This window comes from Mycetomoellerius zeteki, unplaced genomic scaffold, assembly GCF_001594055.1.
Source record: "Mycetomoellerius zeteki isolate Tzet28-1 unplaced genomic scaffold, Tzet1.0 scaffold156, whole genome shotgun sequence".
NCBI lineage: Eukaryota > Metazoa > Arthropoda > Insecta > Hymenoptera > Formicidae > Mycetomoellerius > Mycetomoellerius zeteki.
In genome coordinates, this window is record NW_017256511.1 from 284,696 (window position 1) to 303,547 (window position 18,852).

The window sequence follows — 18,852 nt, forward strand, 5'->3', positions numbered from 1 at the left end:
TCTCTCAATTAGTGGATGACGCTTGAATTGACGCAGCTCGAGCATTTTCATTTCTTCAGTGACAAGAACAATCGTCAAGAAGCGCGTTTATAAATATTGATGAAGAGCCATGCAATTTTCACGCGGCGGCGCCTCTGCTTAAGGTGCCTCGGTCCGTAAGCGAAAGCAGCTCGACTTCACGGTCTGCATATGGTCGAGAGGAGAACTTTTACTCACGATCAACGTTCGCGTACACGGCAAACAGTGTGAAATTTGCTCAATCTATAAAAACGATACTATTCTAGATAGTTGTCGTACAATTATCGCACTATAACTGCGGGATCTCGTGATCTTAACTGTTCCAAAATATCATTAACGAATTCTTAATTATCAAAATTGTCGGTGCTTAAAAAAGGAACGGTTTGATAAATTGTTGGCATTAGCAGATGTTGGCGAAACAAAAGAAATTGTTTTCAACGAACCGTCGTAACTTCAACATTGGTTCGTCACTTGATTTGAGGAAAGTTAGAGAAATCGACGCGATTTAGTATCGCGAGCACAGTAGCGATGTTTGAGCGATATCTAATCTCTTCGGGGTTCGCCAATATCGACTTCCGGTCGCGTGAGCCGCGCGAAAAACGACTCTAATGCAAGCTCATCGAGAGATGTAACGGATGCATTCTTTTAAACTTTGGCCAAATTCCAGAAGGAACTTTCAACCGGAATCGCATGTGGAATCCAAAGCAGTTCTGTCTCTCTCGACGTTGTCCTCTTTCGTTATTGCATCGGAGACAGTTGTCTGACGAATATTTAATCCACGATCGCGGGACGAGTTCCGATACTGTCGAAAGGACGAGAGTAGCAAATTTCTCTTCTGATTACGCACTCCACCTGAATAGTTTTTTTTACTTGTAACCGATCGATGAAGAGAGGAGAGGGATTACGCATGTAAAGAGCGTAATCTCTCTCCTCTTTTCTTTGATCGATTACAACTAAACTACTATTTAGTAGTATTGGGCTGCAAAAAGCGCAAGGACTAACAAAAACTTAATTTCCAGTTAATTAATATAAACGTTATTTTAAAGAATTGACTTGACGTATTGTTATAACAATAATCAGTTTGTACGTAAAGATATAATATATAATAAAATAAATTATATTACTTTCTAAAACTTTTAAGGTGAATTTCACTGTAAAGAGTGAAATCTTAAAGATTGAAAATTGATCACTCTTTTTCAAGACTACACTGAAAAAAGAAGTGTTTAATTTTAAGATATTAAAATGTTTTATTCTTGACTTCATTTTTTAAATACTTAAAACTAAATCATCTTTAAGTGTTTAAAAAATAGGAACAAGAATAAAACACATTTCTTTTTACAGTGTAGCTCAATTTTCACTCTTAGAGCGAAATTCCATTCCAAAGAATTTAGAGAACATGAATTATATAAATTTCATAAAATACCGTTTCTGTATTTTCATGAATTATATTATGCTTAATGATAATAATAATTTTAAAACTTTTTCACAAATTATATAAGACGTTATGTTTGTACATGCTTCGTACTTTATCCTCTATATATGTAGATACATCGATATTTGCGTGGTCGATTTTAATTTTTATTCTACAGATATTTAGATCAACGACATTTTTCGTTAATATCTAATCCAAGATATATGTCTTGTTGTTTTAGCAACTTATAAAAAACACCTCACTAGAAGAGTTGCGACCTATAAGCACATACTATTTCGATGGCCAGGGGAAAGCGGTACGACCCATGTTCACCATACTCATGGCACGAGCTGTTAATTATCACAAAGGAAGAAAGTAAGTGGGGACAAACATGTTTCTACAAACATGTTTGAAACATTCATTTATTCATTTATCAATTTATTCATAAAGAATCTTGATAAACATTATAAATTGCACGTCTGAAGCTATAGAAGTTTAACAAAATGCAAAAACGTAATCCTCTGCTTCTCTCGAATGTTTAGAAGAATATGAAATTTTTTTAAAAAGATGAATTAAGGAATTGGGAAAAGATGATGTATTTGTATGATTTAAAATAAGAAAACAAAGTAGCGATAAATATAAAACGTCTAATATACTTATCATTGTTCCTTTATTCTTACAACCAAGAATTGAGACTGTCAAGCAATGTTAGAAAAAATTTGTTAGAACATTTGTAATTAAGAAAATTGCGCGTGAGAGAGTCGATTCTTTTTATTAACGCTATACACGAATACACGAAGCACAGTGAATCTCCGTACGTATGAAAACGTATGCTCACGGCGTTTAGAAAGCATTAAAACTGTCGACAAAGTGGTACGTTAGAGATATCTATGAAAGCGGTGGCCGCGTCTTGTACAAGCATACTACGTACGAATGCATATGAATGGGGCGGCCACGTGAATGAGAAGCGCTTTAACACACGTCGTAACACGTTAAACTGTTTAGGTGTGATTTTATTGTAGATTTTATTATGATTTCCATAGCAATATCTATATTAAAATTTTCAAGCTTGAGATAATTTTTCCCATCTTTTAACTTGTTCACTGAAAAACTTATAATTTATTATAGAAGTCGAAATTATTAGATTAAAGATATATAGTATTTTTTATCTTCCGATAAATTTCAAAGTTGTGATTATAGGACGAATTTATTATATATCGATTATGATTGAGAATTTGAGATACTTCTTCGAGTGAAAGCGATTTTAAATTCATGATATATTTGTCGAAGTCTATTTCTTATCATATAAAGACGCGGAAATTATCAGACAAACAGGTTTATTATTGCTTATCTTCTTGCTTATCTTATTGTTTATCTTGTTAAACGGAATAATTTTCTATACTAAATTTATTGGTAAAGTGATGTCCGAAAGAATGTCTCATTAAGAATTTTAAACTCTATCATAGGTAATTTTAAAATTTATTGGGAAATAATAAATATTAAACGCATATGCACATATATCTTTAATGTAATAATTTCGATTTGTACAAATTACGAATTTTTAATTGAACAATTTAAAAGATATTGGAAAAAATTATCTTTAAATTATCTCGAAAATTTTACTATAAATATTTCTATGAAAATTATTGAATAACTTAAAATTTGCTTGCAAATTTTTATTGCTATAAAAACTATATATGATTAACAGATTATGAAAAAGTATATTATTAATAATTAAAATTATATATGCTAGTATATGGTAAATAGTTATAAAAATATATTATTCTACAACAAAGATTTTTCCTTTTTTTTCAGCGTTCTCTTTCATTCGCAACGACAAATAGCGATGATTTCCGAGATGGTCCATAGCGCTTCTTTATTGCATGATGATGTCATTGATCAATCATACTTCCGTCGTGGTAAACCATCGGTTAATGTCGTCTGGAGTCAAAAGAAGGTAAGTGCATCCTATTTTCCTGTTCGCAAACATAGTTCTTTACATGACACATTTATCAATTTTTGAAATTGATGCTTTTTTTTTATTTTGTTAATACAAAAGATTAATAATACAAAACAAAAAAAAATATATTTAGGGATATAAATATATCAAAAATATATAAAATTATTTCATATTGAAAAATCATTGAAAGTGGTCATTGCACAATGGTCAGTAATGCGACGACAATGGAAATTCAAACTCTCTCTCTAAAATAGCGAAGGAGAAAGAGGTTAATACAATTCATGGCCAAACATTGGGCTTTCTAGATTGGGAACCGGAAGCGGATCTTGAGTCCGCACGTGTTTTTGTTGTGAATGTAGAAAATTCTTTAGTGCTGAGACACGATGGGAAAATTGTTCGAGTACTATTTATAAGATATTAATTAATGTAAAACTATTTCGAAAGTGATCGCTGTTTACAAGTCAATCTGGCTCACTGAAATATACATGTACTAGAAATCGACAGTTGGAACGCGACAGTGGGCGATCGAAAAATTCAACTCTTAAATGCACAAGATTAACATACGACTTTCGCAATCGCTCGAATTTCATTTGCGTGCTTTTCCATACTAGCTGCGAGACATTTTCTAGCGTTTATTAATTAGCTTTCGATCGGCGTCGCGAATGATTGAGTTGCATTTACTATCAACATTCATTACACAAGTGCGTATGTGCACTGGTAAGTGAAATGAAAGCGCGAACAGTGCTAGGTCAAGAACGTGCGAAGCTATTGACTAGCCATCATTATACTTTCTTCCTCCCTCTTTTCTCTGATGTACAAAGTGTTTTAAAAGTTCTTTTTGTAAAACTATGATTTCTTTGAAGAATGTATGATGCGGTATTTTTGCAAAAGATTGATCTCTATTTAGTGAAAAAATTTGTTAATAATTACTTTTATATAATTATATTTTTCCGTTTGTTTATTTAGAATATAAGCGTCATAAATTAATATAAAAGTCACAAATTTTAAAATTTTTGATACTCTAAAGATATCAATCATTTCACAGAACAGATAATTATAAAAGAAAGAAATTGTATATGTATGTATATATATATATATATATAAAATTATCATTAAATATGTTTTATATAATTAATTTTTTTATTTAAGCAAAATTCCATGAGAAAATAATTGTGATTTAAATTTCAATGTTTTTCTAAATATTTTCGTAAAGTATCTGTGAATACTTCTCTAAGACCTGATTCTACCAATATAAGATTAATTTTTATCTCGATTTAACTTATATTATTTATCTTTTTCTAATTCTAAGAATTAGGGGGCCTTAATGATATTAATAAATAATAATTTAAAAAGATTATATCAAAAAAATAAAAATTTATATTACGTAGTTTTAACTTGAACTTTTGGTTCATTTTGATTAATTTTTCGAAAAAATCCGTTAAAATTTTTATTAAATCTTAAAATATATAGGTATAAGTATTCTCTGAATATAATTTATTTGTTAAACTTTAAGTTTATTAATGCAACATTATTGCATCACATAGCATTATGTAAAAGAGCATAATTACGGTACATTTTGTACAACAGTGTTATACGAAAGGTATTGAAGTTGCGCTTCTCATTTTTCTGCTTGTCTCCGTCGATCTTGCAACATTAGAATTTTGTAATGAAACTTGTCGCTTTAATGTCTCTAACTCGTCGCGAATTGTAGATACATGTACGATAAATGTGAATCGCAGTTCTAAGCTGTCGTTGTGAAATGCAGCGACAGCTTACAACTGCGAATATTCGCGACCGAGCGACTAAAGACCAAACTATGTTTCTATAGAAGTTCTCAGGCACTTCTCAGATTTCATATAGAATGTAAGTGCGTAATCGTGAAACGCGAGGAAATAAAAGATCTATTTACGATCCTGTAAAAATGATGTCAAGGACTCACAAAAATAGCGTCCTTGTTTCTTACAATTTATCAGCAACTGTTAGGGCAATTTGTATGATGGATTCTGATGAATAGCATGCGCAAACATTACAAGGAAGCTTCAGAAGTGTTACAACCTTGACGCATGATGGAATTAGCACCATTCAGAGAAATGGAAAGCCCAACGGTGGTCACGAAAGTTCCGACGTTATTTCTTCGGTGCATCGGTTGCGAGGACAGCGCAGATGTTGAACCGGTGAATTGTGTAACGGACTCTCGTATTAACATACTGCTAATCGAAAGAACTCTTGCTGTAGTATATATAATAATTATATTCGAGTTACACCTACCAGTAACAGTGTTATGTGATAAAGTGGTTCGAATGTAAACTATTGAGTCAGGTGCGAAATTCATAAATAATGATTGTAAGTCAGATTGATATTATCTGAGAGAAATATCTAGGAAAGGTAAAAATATAACAGATCTTTTTTACCTGGCATTGCTAATGTTAATTATTAAGAGTAATATTAAATATAATAATATATTTTAAGAGTAATATTAGAAATATAATATAAATTGGGAAAGTATTTTTTTATTCTTTGTTTTTTATATATTTGATATGATTTACAATGTGATCGTTAATATTAATAAATATACATGCTTATGCACACTGATTGAAGTGTGTAATACTACTTTCGATTCTTCATCTCATTAAACCAGAAAATGTTCCGCAACAATATGTGGTACTGAAATATAATTGTAAGTTGTTTCTCGGAGATAATATTAGCCAAAATTAATGAGCCTCGCAGGTGGGCCATTGCTTTCAGCGTTGATTTATGTTTATTTAGTGGAACGTTACCTCGCCGTGTAATTGCAAGAAAGTGTCGTCGGAGCGCGTGCTATTCCTAGAGGGAAACCCTACTTAAAGTGTCTTTCAGTTATCGCATCTAAGATACATGAAAATAAGGCGGCACATCACTAATGCCGGATGTGAAACTTCAAATTACGAGCTGTTTGTTGAGTCACTTAGCCATTGTCACACAAAATGATCTTTTGTCGTTTTATCTAACCAAAACATTGTTGAAGATGATGATCCGGAAGCTTCTTCTTGCGCCTCTCGGTTCAAATGTCCTGGAATTATCGGACAGTCTTTCCTTATGAATTCTTTAGCCTATTCGAAATAAGTTTATTTAAACCTTTGTAATTAAGTAAATAATAGTTAAATAAATAATTGAGCTTACGTAAAAAAAATTAGTTGAATCGTGTTTTTCACTCAACTATGAACTGAAAATTTTTTACAAAATTTTAAAGTGTTCTACTTTTTGAAAACATTTATCTCTCGTAAAATATTTATCGTAGAATGTGATAGCTTCACAAGATCGAAATAAAATGCAGGAATTTTAAGTATTTTATGAAGATAAATTAAAATTGTAGATAAAAAAAAGTAGAAAGCGCGGGACAATCTTTGGCTAATGTGGTGTCTTAATTTTAGATTTCGATGTGTAAGGAAGTTTAGAAATCAAGGTGCAACAGAGTAAGCTACGGTTCGTTAAGAGCCGACGATATGTTGTGGTTTCGACGCGTCGCTCATTATAAGCGATGTGTTCATCAACCATTTTACGTACGAATTCACCGACCGCAGAGTGATAGGCCGAAACTGAATGTGTGGTACAGTTAATAAAACTTATCATTCGGTATTGCGTCCGGTCTATCATGACATTAAATTTCTAACATTATATCGATTTAAATCACTTTCCATCAACGATATCACGCCCGCGCGTAAATACATTTTCAAGATCAACAAGTAAATAATAAGATATATCGTTGTAATAAATAAATTGCGATACATAACACATTATAACAATGTAAGAAATAAATTTCTTTTAAAGTTGGAATTAAAATCAAACCAAAAGAAATTATAGAATTGAATGCGCGTCCAAGAATGCGGTCAAAATCTTACTATAAATGCCTTGAAGCATTTTATTAACCAATTAGAAAAAAGAATTTTATGAATTTACCAAGAAATATCAAAGAATATTTTAAAACACCTGTAACATTACATTTACTGTACTCTAAGTCGCGTAACCAAGTCTCGAAGCCATTTGAAGAATGTCCAGTGAAAGGAAATCATGTCTATTATAGATCATAATCGGAGAACCACATCAACTTTGTTAACGTAATGAATCGAAGTGGTTTCATTGAATCGGAATTTTATATTATTCCTCGTGTCTTTAGATATCGATGGAAAATATTAACATGATTTTAACTTTTATAAAATTGAAGATAGAATTGAAGACAATACACGTTGCTGTGACGCTATATGCTTATGTTCTGTAATATATTAGACTGTAATAATTTGGAAGTATTACATAATTTTGACATTCAAAGATACTTTACGAAAGCAAACACGCGATTCAGGAATAAAAACTATAACATACAAATTGTCTTTTAATCGCGGTATTATTATTTTAATATACTTAAAATAAAAATCGGCATCTTAGTTAAATCAAGGCTGATTTGCATCATATGCTACAATCCTATGCTACTAGGTTATTGAAAATTGAACATGACAACAATTAAACAGGATAACGATGCAGCTCGGACACTAATTGCTTATCTGACGAGAGTCAATTACTTTTCGATATATCTATTAAATGACGAAGATAAAACAATGACGAGAATCTTTCTTAAGTGATTGTTTTTTTTTTCTTAGGTGGTTATGGCAGGAAATTACATCTTATTAGTCGCCTGCATGATGCTTTCCGAAATTCGGAGTAATAGTGTGACTTCTACCATCAGTCAGGTAAATTATTTAATTACATTTTCAATATAACTTTTTAAATCTGTTGTTCCCCCTTGTTGACGACAGAACTTTAATGGCAGAATTATCAATCTGTAATTTACGAAAATTAATGAAAATTTAATACTTGCACTGTAATTATTACAATGTTATTAGTATTTTAACAAACGAAGCTTTCAATTGTAAGACATACATGAATCATGTCACATTCACACATCCATGTAAACACATAGAAAATTTAATATTTAATTATTTAATGAATGATTTAATTCAAGATATCTCTAAAACGTCTAGAGATTATAATTTACGATAGATTTTATGCTATCTCTAATTAGAGATACAACCAATAAACAAAGATAATATAAAGAAATATAATAGCACATTGAGGAGATATATATATCCCCTTAAGAAGAGAATCAAAAAGATACTTATTTATGAGAATTTTTTACGAAAATTATCAGCTTTACTAAAAAAAAAGAATTTTATCAAAAAATAATATCTGACGTATATTAGTGTGTGAAAAAAAATGTTACATAAAATTTTTAATTAAAATAAATTTAAAATTAAAAATAAAATTTAATCCTTTTAAACAAAGCATTAAATTAAGTATGTTGCACTAATTTGTAGATTACCGCTGACTTGGTGCAAGGCGAATTTATGCAGCTTGGTTCTAAAGAAACGGAAAACGAGAGATTCGCGCACTATCTCACGAAGACTTATCGAAAAACAGCGAGCTTAATTGCCAATTGCATGAAAGCGGTGAGTCTATATCGGCAGTTGCGTGTACGAAGTCGTCGTCTATTTCTTCATCGAGACTTGTAATAATTACTAATTACATGGATCAATAAAAAAAGTAACAAGATTAAGCCTACAATAATTTGAATATTTAGATAATTTATCGCTTTCAAAATAATTATTTTTTACATTTATACAGCGGCTTCACCGTTTCTGCCATGCCTCAAACGTTCTTTAGAAGTTTGTGTCTCGAATCATGTTAAGCATCTTTTGCTTGGATGTTCTTAATCTTAATGAAACGCTCTTTTTTGAGTTTTAATTTTATTTTGAAAAACAAAAAGAGGTCACAAGGAATTAAATCCGGCGAGAGTAAAGTCTCACAAGAAAGCGAAGAAAGTTAGAAGCGCAAAGAAACCATGTTGCTCATTTTCTTTGCCATCAAGGGGATTGTAGGAACTTGTTTCTGCTGGTAAGATAGTCAATACAGATTTTTACTGCAACATTTTGAGGCAGTTATGTGGAGATGTTTATCGCAAAAAACCGGAACTCGATACGATCCAGGACGTCCAAGCTGAATCGAATAAATGTGCTTAACATAATTTAAGATGAAGATTTCCATAGGATATTTGAGGCATAGCAGAAATGGAATTACTATGTAACTATAGAAGGGAATTTCGAAGAGAATAAAAATCAGATTTAAATTTTGTTTTAGGTAATATAAAAATAAATAATCAAATTTTTATTTATTAGGCCTAGTCTAGTTTTTTCTTCGATTGATCTTTGTATTATTTTAGGTCGCCATTATTTCCGATGTTGATGACCGCACGATAGAGATGGCCTTCCAATATGGCAGAAATGTTGGCTTGGCTTTTCAATTAGTAGACGATCTTCTGGATTTTGTAGCTTCTACAACAGCTATGGGCAAACCCACGGCCGCTGATCTTAAACTTGGACTGGCTACAGCCCCGGTGCTTTTTGCTTGCGAACGGGTTTGTATATAAAATGTTCAGTAAATCATAACATAAGAAATCTTTTCATTAGTCGTACTATGATGTACTAGGTACTTTATTATGTTAGACTTATCGATAGGTCTTTTCAACATCTCTTTAATATTGTTACTTCAACTGTTGCAGTATCCAGAATTGAATGCAATGATTATGCGTCGTTTCCAAGAACCCGGAGATGTTGAGAAAGCTTTCGAATTGGTGCACAAATCCAATGGTCTCGAACAGACAAGATTCTTGGCGAAGAAGCACTGTGTGGAAGCCAGCAAGATCGCGCAGTCCTTTAGTAAGAGTCCTTATCAGAAAGCTCTGATCGTTATGGCGGATCTGGTCATCAATCGCATGAAATAGCATCGCAAAGAATGAAGATTTAAACAGTAGAAGATACTTTTATAAGTATTTATAAGTTATACTGGACGGAAACGGCTAGTACAATTCTCTTGAATTTTATAAGTCGACTGCTGAGGCTGCAATCGAAGAAAGTTTTTTGTATTCAATATTATATCACTAGTTGGAATTATATATTGTTATAAATAATTTAATATATTTGAGAATTTTTATAAAACGTAATTAAATAAGAAAATTTATCTTATCATTATAATTCATGGTGATGTAATATTGATACATGATTGATAACGGAAGCGTATAGCCGTAAATGCGTGTGTATCATCGCATTGCCGACCATGAGTTCATACCTCATCCTAAGGAAAAATGAAAAAGATATCTTAAGCCTCGTAACATATTCGCTAAAGTACTTCTGCCAGAATACTTTATCGATATATATATATATATATATGTTCAAGTTGTCTGAAAAATGCAGAAAATTTGCATTTTACAACAAAAGTGCCTAGGCATTATGTTTACTTGGCCTGTGTGTGAAAGAAAATATCACGTATTACCTGATTTTATAAATCGTTAACCGATTATGTAAATAAAGTAATCTAGCATTAATAACAATTAGCATCGTTAATCCTCTCTGTTATGTCTCTTTTATGCATGCATTTTTCTCGTGTCGCATAGTACAATTATGTTGCTGTCGGTTCCCAAAATAAAAATAATGCACAAAAATAAAAATAATACATAAAACCGAATTATCCTATCTTTAAAACAAGTATTGTAATGGTAATTATTATATTTACCCCGTCTTGAAATTGAATATTGTAATGTGGTAATTATTGTATTGCGATAAACCAGAAAAACTGCTTGCATGAAAGAAGTCTTAATGAGAATTTATTATAGCATGGCAAAAACAAATTGAAAATTGAAAAAACATACATATACAGTAACAGCAGACCTACAGAATTAACGTTACACAATAGGAATATATCTTCGGTCTCTATGACCGTTTAAATACAATGTATACATATTTTTGATAAAATGGATAGTAATTTCTATCTCAGTAACAATGTAAAAATAAATAAGGATGTAGAATACTAATTTTTATTGACAGCTAAATTTAAAGTTTTGCTAAAAGCACCGCAAAGAATATTTGCCAAAGGAGACCACAAGTTGATCTTTTTTCTCTTTTTTGCCAAGGAGTTTAGCAAAAATTAACTTTGGTCTGTCATGTAATTAATAAGAATTATTTGCCTCTTTAAGTTTTAGAATGTCATCGAAATTTACAGTACGCGCGGAAAAATAAAAGTTCTTTATTTAGAATGTTATCCAGTAAGAATAGAATCACTTTTGCCACATTTTGCTTAATAGGTGAACTGCTCAAAATATCAATATTACTGGATATGTAAGTATAAACATCTAGTGTACAATAATTTATATTTATGACGAGAATGTATATAATTGTTTAAAATGTTATACAATCCAATAGAACATTAACTAAGAAGCAAGCGTGTAATTATGATCAAACGTAGACTTATAATAGGATAAGTACATGACGCAAAGAAAGAGATCCAACTAGTATCTCTTCCATATGTTTTGCAATATTCATTTAAATATTGTGAGAAATGTATAAAAATTTATTCTAAAATATGTTTATATTCAAAGAAGTACAAGAAAGTTTTACAATAAAACACAGATATGTGAATAAGCATATACCGTATGCAATTTAAACAAAATTAAATGATACGTATTCCTTATATAAAGTTCAGTTTTTTAATTGTTATATATTTATGTTTATTTTCTTACATGTTCAAAAGTTGAAAAACATTATTGGTATATTTTTAACAGTTAAAAAATTAATTTAAAGTTCAGCTTCATTCAAAGCAGAACATATTGCAACAATGCAAAAATTCCAAAGAAAGCAGATCTACTAGATTTGAATGTTTTGAAACGCGTATTTTCGACGTCTGTTTAAATGTTGATATTGTCTCAGTGTCCACACAAGTTGTTAGTTTGGAAAAAGTAGTAACTTTTAAATTTAAATTCGAAAAATATTCTGCGTTAATTTACATATCTAACGAAAATTTATCACATACAAAATCTGCAACATTTTTTAAACAAGTGCCTCCTATATTAAACTGAATTATTGCTGATTGCTTTTGATGTAATATTATTTTTTAAAGATGTTTATTAATCTATTTTCACTCCCGACTACTGCCAATAAAAATTGGCATAATAATAATTGGCAAAAAGAGAGTATGCGTTTCATTTAGACCGAATCAATTGTTATTCTCTTGAATCTATTATTATATTGTGAGTCAGAAAATGTTTTCCAATATTTTTTTGTAACGGCTTGAAAAATAATGAAACGATAAACAGACTTCTCTGATTTGGATACGTATTGAAAAATAATGTACTAAGATCTTTAGATTTCCAAATAACGTTCATACCAGGAATATGGCACAATACTATTCTCGCATTGTAATTATATTGTTGGTTGATTAACTTTTATCATAAAATCTTAAGCTAAATATAAGTTCAATTATTGTGTTGGGATCATTAAATTCGAAAGAGTATATAAGTTTTTTTAATATCTATGTGAAACTATAAAATATATCTTTTTGAACATATACACACACAGGTTGTTTTAAAATTTAATATATTTTCCCGTTTCACGAATATTCTACGATCATTATATTCAATACTTTTTATTAAAGAAGTGAACTTTTTAAAGTTTTATATTTAATAATATTTTGTATATAAAAGTATAAAGGTAATGTGATCTCAAAATTAATTTCACAAAATATTTTAAATTTTACTCTGATTCCCGTATTTTGATACAAGAAGTGAATATCTCATACATATAAAATATTAATTCTCCGATGACTTTATCTTGACACTTTTAGGCACAAAACAGAAAAATTACTGTAAAGTCGATTTAATTATACATTAAATGATAATATTTATTGACTATTAGTAATTAAGATATATGTACTAATGACCTTAAATACATGATGCTATACGTATTTTTGTATCGGACATCGAAAACATTCTCAGTTTTCGATTATCTCTCGAAAAGATAAGATCGTAGTTGTAAATTTTCGATATTAACAACTTATTAGGTTGTGTTAAGCACAACTAATTATTACAAAACATCTTAGGTGCACAATTTTAATACACAAGGTGAGTCGCCAAAAATATAACATGTACGTCAGAACAATCTGTGTAATCACTAGGATACATAATTTATAATTAAACAGATGCAAATTATTTTTTCATTAAAATTTATTTTTTAAACAATTATCAACAAGATTTACTTTTTATTTTTATGTTTCTTCCGATTGCTGTAAATTATATATTTCTATTTCCCTTTTTTATATATCAAAGCTTATGAAGAATTCTGCATTTATATTTTTTAAATATTTCTATGGACATCTCAAACGAAAATTGGCATAATATCTTTAAAACTATTACTAATTAGTGAGCTAGTAATTAATTTGACCAATACGGATTACAAAAGCTAATGTAGTTTATTCCATATCCGTTTTCTACTTTTCTTAAATACTAAGGCTACATTCCAAAATATTTTCTCTAAGGAAAATATTACTTGTGTGTGTGATATAATAATATATGTTACATGTACTGTATATTACGAGTAGTAAAGTTTCCTTTTAGAGGACGTTCTAGAATGTAGCTTAAATATATGATCATGGATGTAGTGTTGTAAATAAATTTTGTCAATCTCAGATTTTGTCACCAATTACCTTTAAAAATGCAACAAAAGCGCAGTATCAAATATATTTGAATAATTCGAAAGGAAGAATACGAAATATATGCATATTTTGCATTCTTCATGTTTTGTTCTATACCTTTTTTTTAACTAGATGATTTTTTATGATAAGTTGAATATACAATACGTAAATATATAATGCAAATGCTAATGTTTCTATTTTAAAATAAATATATTTATTGAATTTTCTTGATTTGTTCGTATTACTGTCCATTAGCTTTCCCTAAATGCCAATTTTTGTTATAAAATAAGATTAAATAAAATCTTATAATATTTAATTGTAGAAAGTATACATTTATGTTATTAATCACAAATTTATGTATCATAGAAACATTCGAACAAGCAATAATTTATATTTGATTCATATTAGATCGATGTTCTCATGTCGGTTAGACGTGATCATAAATGTAAGCTAATGCGTTCAAAGAAATTTAAATAAATTTGATTTTAAAATAAAAATCAAGTTCAAGATAAAAAATAACAGTAATAGATAGGTCAATTCATGATAAAAAAATTAACTCAAAAAAGTAATATAGTTTATTAGAGTGTCACTCACAAACTTTTAACTAATTGAGTGACACTCTAATAAATTATATTACTTTCTTGACATAATTTTTTACTCATAAATTTGATTTTATTTTGATTAAGTTTATTTATCGTCATGTCACATAATATTTGACTATTTTGTTTAAAAGAAATGACAAACAAATCTTGAAAGTAACAAGTCATTACATAAATACAGAAACTGAGTATTACGTAATAAATTATTATTTAATTAATTAATATTTATTTAATATTTATTGTTTAATAATATCTATTAATCAATATTATTAACCAATATTACAATAAACTATTATTAAATTTACAATATTAATACTTGTTATGTATCTCTGTTAAGTAATAAATTACCAAAAATTTTTTAAACGTCTTTTAATGAAAATTAGAGTATAGCCTTTGTATCTTTTTCTGCTTTTTATGATGTACAATTTTTACAAAATTATGATGTACAGGGCTTTGCGCTGCGTTTCACAACTAAATTTTTGTTATTCATTAAAAAAGTTTTTATAGATACCGACAATGAAAATTAGTATGGGATTCTGGTAATTATGCCGATGAGGGGAGTCAGCCCTGATGACTTTGACCTTGATATATATTGTCAAGGTCATGACCCTGAGTGACCTCCAATAAGTTTTAGCCGTCGCTCGTCATTCGTTAAAAAGTTATTTACAGTTAAAGTTAATAATTATTTCACCGCTTTACATGAAAAGTCAGATAACTCTAACCTTCGACTCTCACCCCCCTTCACCCCTCAACCCTGCAAAGGGGAAAACCTGAGAGAAATTAAAATAGCACATATTTTTAGAGTAAATGTAATCTAAACATCAGACACAGATAGCAGTTAAAGGCGTATTATATCTCATTTGCACATGTTGTTGACGAAGTCACATCATCATGTGAAGCCAAGCTAGATTTCTGAACATCTGATTATATCTAAAAACTAAATCTCATCAGGTATAATTTAATCTTATTTGACCTAATTTGATCCACACACATATATAATGAAATCTTCATTTTTTTGGGAAATAAAGCATATACAAGAACATTTTTTTTTAATTTGTATATTAAATATCTAAATAATTTTTTTAATCCAGGTAAAAAATTTTTCATGTTGAATATATATAAATACATATAAATAATACATATGCAATATAAATATTCATAACCCCTACAGCACAAAATTGCACAAAAGTTGCAGCAACACTACAGCAACATTGCATATTGCAGCAATATTGCAGAGATGTTGCGGTGATATTGCAAATTCTGTATATATGGGAAACATGTATAATTATATATGAAATATGTCAATCCATCAATAATGTCCATCTTTAATTTTTTCTTTTATAAAATTATTTTTTAGTGTAAAAATAATAATAATGAGAAAACATAAAAAATAATTGAAGGCATATAATTGTCTCATTGTTTATTTTAGGAAAATCAAGTTTGGAGAAATATAAAAAAAATTACTCATAAATTATACATAATTATGTATGAGCAATTTTTTACATTTCTCCAAACATATATAATTATATCATATTGCGATCTAGTAGTCAACTTCGAAAATCAATCAAGAACCAAAACCGTGGATGTGTTATCCACTGGGAAAGTTTATATGTTGACTACCTACGTAATTCGAAGTGCACAAGTCGTAAGTATAGAGGAGCCAATGTCACTTGGATTGCTAGAGTTTTAGGTTAACTGTAGTTTAAAGTCACTTTACTGTAGTTAACTGGAGAGCGGCAAGCGCGGCAAGACGGCAAGACCGGTCGAGAGCGCGGTGCGTCCAAAGTGCCATTGACCAGCTGCGAACAGTCTGACGATCCTTCCGTCAAAGACACTGCGCATCGACGAAGAAACGAAAGGTCGACTAATTAAACGATAAGCGATCATGGCAACGCCCACCTGTGATAAGAAAGCGAGAGTGATCGTTTTAGGAGGTGAGGTATCTTGCTATATATCTATATGCCGGCTGTGCGGAGCGGAAGAGAGATAAGACGGTGACGGCTGATACCTTTATCCGTTTGCGATTACAGGGTGCGGTTTCATCGGCCGCAATCTCGTGGGGTATCTGCTGGATAACGATCTGGTATCCTACGTGCGAGTCGTGGACAAAGTACCACCGCAGACTGCATGGCTCAATGCGAATCACCAGCGGGTGTTCGAACATCCTTTGCTCGAATTCAAGAGCGCTAACTTGATTAACATAGGTAATTATAATCAGGAATAAATATCAAAGAACAGGAATTCCATTGGATAAATTAATTTACATCTATATAATTGAAAGAAAAAGAATTTTTCAAGTCTTAATATTTGCTTCAAAAAATAATTAACATTCCCTTTCTCTTCCTTATTTATTATTGTTTTTGTTCTCTGTATAATAAGAGTAATCACTAATTTGTTGCATGTCTCAGTCTATCATAAAGTATAAAAAATATAATATAAATGATAATCTGTAAAAGGATAATTTTTATCTTATCGTAGTGTCCTGCCAAAACGCGTTTTCCTGTAACGAGCCTATCGATTATGTGTTCAATTGTGCTGGAGAGACAAAGAGTGGTCTCACAGATCCGGTGTATAAAGAAGGTATCTACAAATTGAGTCTGAACTGCGCCCAGCAAGCAGCAAAGATTAGAGCCTTGCATTACGTGGAGATATCTTCCGGCAATCTTAACGCTTCAGAAAAGGTATCTCTCTGAATGCCATATACTTTAACGCGAATATGGATTCAGGATTGATCATTGTGCAATGTCACGTAGACTCCTCACAAAGAAGATGACGCCGGAGAACCATGGACATTTGTCGCAAAATACAAGTTACAAGTGGAACACGAATTCAAGAACATACCAGACTTGAAATATACCATACTTAGACCGGCTATTGTATATGGTTGTGGTGACAGAAATGGCCTAGGTAATTCTAATTTCTCTCGTAGTTTATTTTATTGAAAACTGTGTTCTTTTTAATTAAAAAAAAAAAGGAAAAGAATATATCTTGGTAACTTGCAGCACCAAGACTGGTAGTGGGTGCAGTTTATAAGCATTTAGGAGAGATGATGAAATTACTCTGGGGACCGTATCTTCATATGAATACGGTTCATGTGAGGGATGTTGTCAGAGCTATGTGGCACGTAGCTAACAGACCAGAAACAATAGGCCAGACATATAATCTCGTGGATGAAGGAGATTCTACTCAGGGTTCTATCAGTGCTATAGTCTCGGAATTGTTTAATATTAATCACGATTACTGGGGCACTGCGCTATCTACACTGGCTAAAGTATGCAGGTTTTTATTTTATTTTTTTTAAAGTGTTTTATGTATATATATGTATGTATATTTCATATATATAATATATATATAATTTGCTTTTATCCTTATACTTTATAGACTGATATGAGCTCTGTTGTCGAGGAGGTAAATGACAAACACATGGCCCCTTGGGCAGAAGCATGTCGCAAAGATGGAGTGGAGAATAGTCCTCTGTCCCCATATATAGATCAAGAACTTCTATATAATAAGCACTTGTATTTACAGCCCGGAAAATTATCGAACACTACGGGATTTATGTACTTGTACCCTAAATTAACAAAAGATGCTCTTACAGAGGTAAATTATCGTTTGTTTCATAAATTAGTTTCGAAGAGAAAACGCACATGTATGTAAAGATGAATGTTCACAAAACTGTTTTCTCCATTTACAGGTACTTAATGATTATGTAAGCATGAGGATTTTTCCATATTCCTTGGTTCTGTGAACTTAGCAATACCGACTGCCGAATTTGAATATCGATTCTCTTTTACACGAAGATGCTACAAATACTGGATACGGTACGACGCCGAGCGTCGTTTTCACCTTGTGCCTAGAAGGATTCTATATTAGTTACATATATTCTATTATACACGTTATATACATCTTTACTTGACGTTTTACACGCCAGTAAATATCGCTGAATGAGATTTTAGAAAAATGCATATATATGAAATTTGGATATTTCGTAGACGGCCTATTGCCAATGTGATAAAGTAGCAATTAACGTACTTAATTTTAACTTAGTTCTGCAAGTACAGAACATTTTCGCACCTTAAAAATGACTAGTCAAACAGTGACGTTTAAGAATGATTCGGAACAAATTCTTGTACATGAGGATAAATATATATATGTATAAGAATACTTAAACTTTAAGACGTTCATGGTTTATGAATCAATTTCAATGAATGTTTTAGAAGATCATTGATCAAAAAGAAATGCTTTTTATATACTATTTTTTCAAGACTGGACTGCGTACCAATAAAATTGTTGAAAACCTATATACAGTGATGGGAGAA

The 18,852-nt window shown here is 30.6% G+C and overlaps 2 protein-coding genes across 2 annotated transcripts in view; both read left to right on the top strand.

Moving 5' to 3' along the window:
• Positions 1-10,348, top strand: part of qless (decaprenyl diphosphate synthase subunit 1 qless) — a 41,910-nt gene extending 31,562 nt beyond the window's left edge. Inside the window, exons 3-8 of the mRNA XM_018445154.1 lie at positions 1,671-1,804; positions 3,245-3,386; positions 8,021-8,110; positions 8,735-8,866; positions 9,637-9,831; positions 9,976-10,348. Of these exons, the coding sequence (XP_018300656.1) occupies positions 1,671-1,804; positions 3,245-3,386; positions 8,021-8,110; positions 8,735-8,866; positions 9,637-9,831; positions 9,976-10,197 (915 nt within the window). The 3' untranslated portion in view covers positions 10,198-10,348. The remainder of the gene's footprint in view (positions 1-1,670; positions 1,805-3,244; positions 3,387-8,020; positions 8,111-8,734; positions 8,867-9,636; positions 9,832-9,975) is intronic.
• A 6,049-nt stretch (positions 10,349-16,397) lies between these two features.
• LOC108720894 (uncharacterized) lies at positions 16,398-18,832 on the top strand. The gene is made up of 7 exons (XM_018445162.1): positions 16,398-16,467; positions 16,564-16,737; positions 17,012-17,214; positions 17,287-17,440; positions 17,536-17,804; positions 17,915-18,133; positions 18,228-18,832. The coding sequence occupies exons 1-7, from the start codon at positions 16,419-16,421 to the stop codon at positions 18,279-18,281; spliced, it is 1,122 nt and encodes a 373-aa protein (XP_018300664.1). The 5' UTR covers positions 16,398-16,418; the 3' UTR covers positions 18,282-18,832.
• The last annotated feature ends 20 nt before the right edge of the window (positions 18,833-18,852 follow it).